General features: G+C 32.6%; 1 protein-coding gene across 1 annotated transcript in view; it reads right to left on the bottom strand.

The window, feature by feature from the left end:
* Positions 1–359: 359 nt before the first annotated feature.
* The window catches only part of LOC148273767 (venom dipeptidyl peptidase 4), an 84,331-nt gene continuing 78,690 nt past the window's right edge, over positions 360–6,000 (bottom strand). The window contains exons 14-15 of the mRNA XM_088238223.1: positions 4,188–4,399; positions 360–620 (exon numbers count right to left, since the gene is read on the bottom strand). Coding sequence (XP_088094349.1) covers positions 501–620; positions 4,188–4,399 — 332 coding nt within the window. The 3' untranslated portion in view covers positions 360–500. The remainder of the gene's footprint in view (positions 621–4,187; positions 4,400–6,000) is intronic.

Raw genomic sequence — 6,000 nt, 5'->3', positions numbered from 1 at the left:
TCTTTTTTTAGAGAGTTACAGTGATAACATTCACTAGATGTGTAAAAGTAGATATGTTTAGAATTTCACAAATCATGTATTTTTTATGAAATTTATGAATTATTATTTTTTTTTTAATTGGTACATTTTAGTCACAATAGACTAAATTGAAACAATTATTCAAACTGTAAACTATTTTAACTTTAAATTTACAAATAAATCATATAAAATTAAAAACTCAGGCCTACGTTTCATCATTTACAAATAATTTCGCCGATCCTAAACGCCTGTTCCACCAGATTGTTAGAAAAACGGGAGAAAAGATTGATGTGGGAAGACGTCACAAGGGTAAATGAAAGTGGAAAATTAAACAATTGAAGTGTTTTAAAATTCATAATGATAATTGTAATCAAATATTTTATTAAATCTTTTGGTTTACTTAAATATTATCTTTTGAACAAATCTAACACTTCCTCTTGACGTGATAATATCTCTTAAGTCGTGGATAGTATGAATTTTGGTTAACCAAAAGCGAAGGTGGTAGAGTTTCCTGGTGCGAAACATCTCGTCCAGAAGTTATCGATCGTGTGGTACACGTGACGTGTTACTCCATTCAGGCCGTGAGCTTCGTCAGGATAACTCTGCAACGAAACATATAATTTTGAACAATCGTCGACACTCTAGAAAAGGAAACGATAAGAATACCAGGGGTTTTCGGAAATTAGGCTGATTTGATTAGCATCCAGATTGTCTGATCTCACATCGAGCAGGTGACGTTTTTAGACGTTTTTGTATTGGTACACTGCTGTACCCCTCATATTAAACATGATGCTTTAGAGCCAGACCACGATACTTCAGAGAAACATACCTCATGGTAAATTTTTTAATAATCCTTTTTTGTTTCTTCCAAAAACAGTTTTTTTTTTTCATAATTTATATATGAAGTAAATCGATATTTTTTCAGACTAGCATCCCTTCCACAAATCCCTACCTACCCAGCCACTTTCCTTGTACGCGTACACAACGTAACGTTTCGTTGATCAAAACCGTTTTTTCTGAATTTTCGTTGTATTATAAAAATAAAAAACCATAAAAAAACGATTTAAAAAAAACAATAATATTTATTTTTTAAGTTTGCCATAGGGAATGTTTCTCTGAAATATCGTGGTCTGGCCCTGTATCACCATGTATAAACTTGATTGTATTTTTTATAAAACAGTATTTTTTGTGATATAATATTATCTTATAGTGAGTTTTAACCTTAACTGATTGGTAAGAATAAAAGTATTTCATGACTATGTGCAGTTTTTGGTATCATTTCCAATATAAAAATTTTAAAAAAATGTGAAAGTGTAAACAAAAAAAATTGTCACTATCATTTTGATATAGAGATACTTACTTAGATAGATTACTTTTCGTTTATTGATTTGGGGTTAGATATTTGTTTCAGTAATTAGTTACATATACAAAAATACAATGAGTAGTAAAAGTAAACATGCATTTTTTTTAGTTTTTTGCTAGTGAGTCATTTGAACTGCCTAACTAAGATGGTAAATATATTTTTTCAGATTATTTTTAATTTATAACTTTTTAATATGTACTTTAACCCTTAAAAGACTCAAAATTGCCTTTACAAACGGTGCTGTAACGTCGTGTTGCAATAAGGACGGCAAAAAATAATTCACTCATATCTACAGCACCCGGTAGTAAATAAATTACATCGGGTTTAAGAAAAAGACTGCCGACTTTGTAGGGCGTCGTCTCTGTCGCGCGATTCCTGTATCTATATGAATGACAAAGACAACGCTCTACAAAGCCAATTAGGCTGGCAGTTTCTTTTTGAGCCTGCTGTACTTTATTTAGTGCCGTCAATTGTTTATATTTTTTTGTTTAACAATCAATTTTCCATTATTTGTAAAAATCATTATATAATTTAGGCCTGTTGGAGAAAAATACGACTTCATTCACGTACCCCAGCGACAAAGTTCTTTGAGGAATTCGGGATTTTAGATATATATAAGTCAATTATATATTTTTAGAATTATGATATTTGTGAAATCAAATTATTCTGCCAGATCCTAAAAGGAAAACTCCGACACTATCAAAAGTCAAACTAGAGGATGGGTCATGGGGTCTACCACAAACGCTGAATTCGGGCAAAGAAATTTCAGGTTTCTGATCCGTAAAATATTCAATATTTTACTCGAACATTGCAAAACCATGACCCGGATTCAATTAAATAAATTTGTACAAAAATAGTTACTGGGTTTAGGTAGAGAAAAATCCGAAAATTTACTAAAACACATTCTTTCATAATAAATAGTAAAATTAAATATTTTATAACTTAATATTCCGACCTCGTGGTGTAGCGGTCAGTAAATTTGCCTACGATGCAAGAGGTCTCGGGTTCGATTCCCGACATGGTTAATGTGGAATAATTCTTTTTTTTTAAAAGGGTGTTTTCAAACTAGAATATTTCATAGTCCCTGGACTGGTACCTGAAGCATAAGATTGATCGCCTTACCTTCATGTCACATAAATAATCAAGATACGCTGCAATTGGTGTACCAATGCAGTACCCTATGCACCATTAGGTGTAAAAAGGTAATAATGATGATGATGACGTATAACAAATTTACTAGTAGGTAATTAGGTTATTGTTTATTTTGCATAGATATGTCTGCCTTAAAACAGGTTGTACCTAGTTAGGCAGACTATACATAATCCAGAGATTTTTTTTCCCTAAAACATTTAGTAGCTTTTGGAGTTTTTGGAGTTTTCAAGACATTGTAATTTTTTTTAATAAACCCTGATTATTTATTTAATTTAATTTTGAGATAAATAAGGTCTTGCGTTTTACGTTGATTCATGTGACATTCAATTCATTCGATTCGATTCAATTCTATTAATTTATTTTAAATAATACATACATCACACACTAAAATTGAATACGTCTATAAAAAGACAAAAAATATATGATTAGACTCAATCAAAATAGTAGGAGAATCCTGCTGAAAACCCCTTCAGATATATGGAACAGATCATCCTCAACACCCAGAGCTATGTTATTCAGCATAGTGGTAGCTCTTCCAACAGGTATAACTATCGGCAGGTTGGTCTTGAATATCGGAATATGAAACAATATATACTAACGCTGTCTTAGGTAATTATCAGGAACATACAAACCAGTGCTCTTCATAATCTCAGAACTATCGATCATACCGCGCAACAATCGATAAAAATGTGTAGTCAAATACACATTCCTTCTAGACTCTAAACTGTTGAAGCCAAGCATACCCTTAAAAACTTGGTCGAGTAGAGCCAAGGATAATACCCGTGATCTCTCATGTAGAGATATCTCAGAAACTTTTTTTGGATTTTCTCTATCATAAGAGAGTACTTCAGTTCATGTGGCCCCCAAATCTTCGAGCCACTTTTGGTCTACTTCGTACCAAGGAGTTGTAAAGAGTTCTCAGTACGCGGGTATAGAACGACTTCAGAATACATGCATAAGGTACATATTTGATCTTAGGAAATATGACCACATTTCTGATTATCGTAGGCAACTGAAATGGCTCAAAATTAGACAGCAGAGAGACTTTCACTTCTGATCAATGTACTTCATAGTCCTAACGCTCCTATATACCTGCGCGAAAAATTTCAACGCTTATCCAGTTTATGGTACACCTCTTCGTTCTAATTCTCAAGGCACTCTCTTAATACCCATCCACAATACCTCTTTTTTCTCTAACTCATATAGTGTCCATGCGGCTCGACTGTGGAATCATCTCCCATCCACCATCAAAGATGTTACTACATTATCTCTGTTTGAATCACGTCTGAAGAAACATCTTTCTCTTCCTTAATCTCTCCTCCTTTCTTTTTTTCTATTTTTTCTTTTTTCCTTTTTCTCATTGAGTAATAGTTTTGATTTAAGGTAATTTATAAACAAATACGTTCATTTCTATGTTTATATATCTTTGGCTTTTTAATTTTTATTTTCTGTTGAATATGATCTGTAACTTGAATTATAATAATATAACTATTATTTTATTGGTTGGTTGGAAGAAATTGCCATTTGGCAATAAGCCCGCCAATGTATAAATAACATTTTGTATAAAAAGTTAAATAAATAAATAAAAATAATTCAAGGGTTAAGAGGATTTTTTTTTAATTCATGCTTTTTAAGTAATGGAAAGGTGTTTTACCATCTGCTCGAAAGGAATGTCCAGCTCCTGCAGCGCCCTTGAGATGGCCATGGCGTTCTGGTAGTGGACGTTGTCGTCCGCGTTCCCGTGCATGAGCAGCCAGTGGTGGCCCGCAAGCAGGCCGGCACTCCGCGTCATGTCGCTGCTGGAGTAGCCCTCGGCGTTATCCTCCTTCGTGGGCAGGCCCATGTAGCGCTCCGTGTAGATAGAGTCTGCAAAGATTGAGGAATCATTTTTACTAGCCAACAACGTTAAGTTAGTTGCGAGAGATGTAAAAGACACTGCCGCGTTACAACATATCGACGAATACATACTGGACTGACAGAATGCATTAAGTCAACAGTCTTCATATATTTCAAATGTTTTTTAATGTAGCTGCAAGATGTTAAAAATTACTCTTCTAAAGCTATAAAAAAATTGAAAAAAAAACAAAACTGTGAAATGAATGGATAAATAAATGAATAATTATCTAAATCTACATATTTCTGTTTCTTTATTAAAAATCCGTGTATGTCGAAACGCTTGGCGAAACTGGCATTATAAAACGGATTTTCAGTCCTAACACATGTATGGAAGTGAAACATGGAACTGGCAGAGAAAGGATGAAAGCCGAGTGAAGGCGGTTAAAATGCAATCTCTTAGACGAATTTGTGGGAAATCAATGTATGACAGGGTTGCAAATGATGAAATCAGGCTAGAGTGTAAATCTGAGTCAAGTATAATTGATATGATTTAAACGAGCACTAAATAAATAGTCCAGATCTTGTCTCGATGTCCCTTATGTTTGCCAATGCTTCTTTTCTTTTTTTTATGTTTTAAACAATTCTTTTATTGTAATATTTAAACCCTATAAATTGTATACATGGACAATGTCCGTTAATAAATAAATAAATAAGATTAAGAAAGAGTCTCTAGAAAGAGATCTAAGAAAGAGATGGTTTGGTCATGTAAAACGAATGGTCGACGAAAGAATGGTAAAACAAATATATATGGTAAAAATGAACGGTAACGTGAGACGAGGACGACCAAGGAAGACGCGGCATGATCAGATAAACCAAAATCTTAAGTCTGGTCATTTGAAAAGCAGACAGAGCCAAAGTGGAAGAAGCTTTTAATATATACCAGGATAGACATGTGTGGCGGTCCATTCTCCGGAGTAGAGTAGTCAAAACGCTTATTTATATATATGTATATATTTTTAATTAAATACAGATTTTAGTTACAGCCTTTATCAATAAAAATATATTGCTATAAATTTAAAATAAACGCTGAATTTTATTAAAATATATTGCTATAAATTTAAAATAAACGCTGAAAGAAAATAAATAAATATTTAATTGAATGGTGTATTGATGAAATTTTTAACGTTTTAAAAGATCAGCATACAACGTAAGATTGAACAATATTTTTATAACAGATGAAAATGCACTTTTATAAAAATTATTGAGAAATAAACAATATATTATTCATAAACAACTATAATACCTTCAATAAACGCTACTAAAAAATGTATATTTATTTCAGAACTTAATTTTTGTTTATTGGAATTTATTTTATTTACTTTTTTTAAAAAGTAAAGATGAAATATTTTGAACAGCTAAATGTGTAACTCCAAAAAATCTTGCATTCCGTATCAGTAACCAAGGGTGGCAAAATTTAACAGTTTAGTGGGTGGAAAACGAACTTTTGCAATAAATAAAAACAATAAGTCGGCGGTAGTCTCGTAGTTGTGTTAAGGATTTGCGGATCGGAGAAATCTCCACCCTACCACCCCTTGATCCCTATTTTCAAGCACAGTAGTTATTTACTGCTG

This window comes from Micrasema longulum, unplaced genomic scaffold (genome assembly GCF_059751315.1).
Source record: "Micrasema longulum isolate JH-2025_06_02 unplaced genomic scaffold, ASM5975131v1 h1tg001842l, whole genome shotgun sequence".
Classification (NCBI taxonomy): Eukaryota; Metazoa; Arthropoda; class Insecta; order Trichoptera; family Brachycentridae; genus Micrasema; species Micrasema longulum.
The sequence above is the reverse complement of the archived record's forward strand: the minus strand, read 5'-3'. Positions and strand labels throughout refer to the sequence as shown.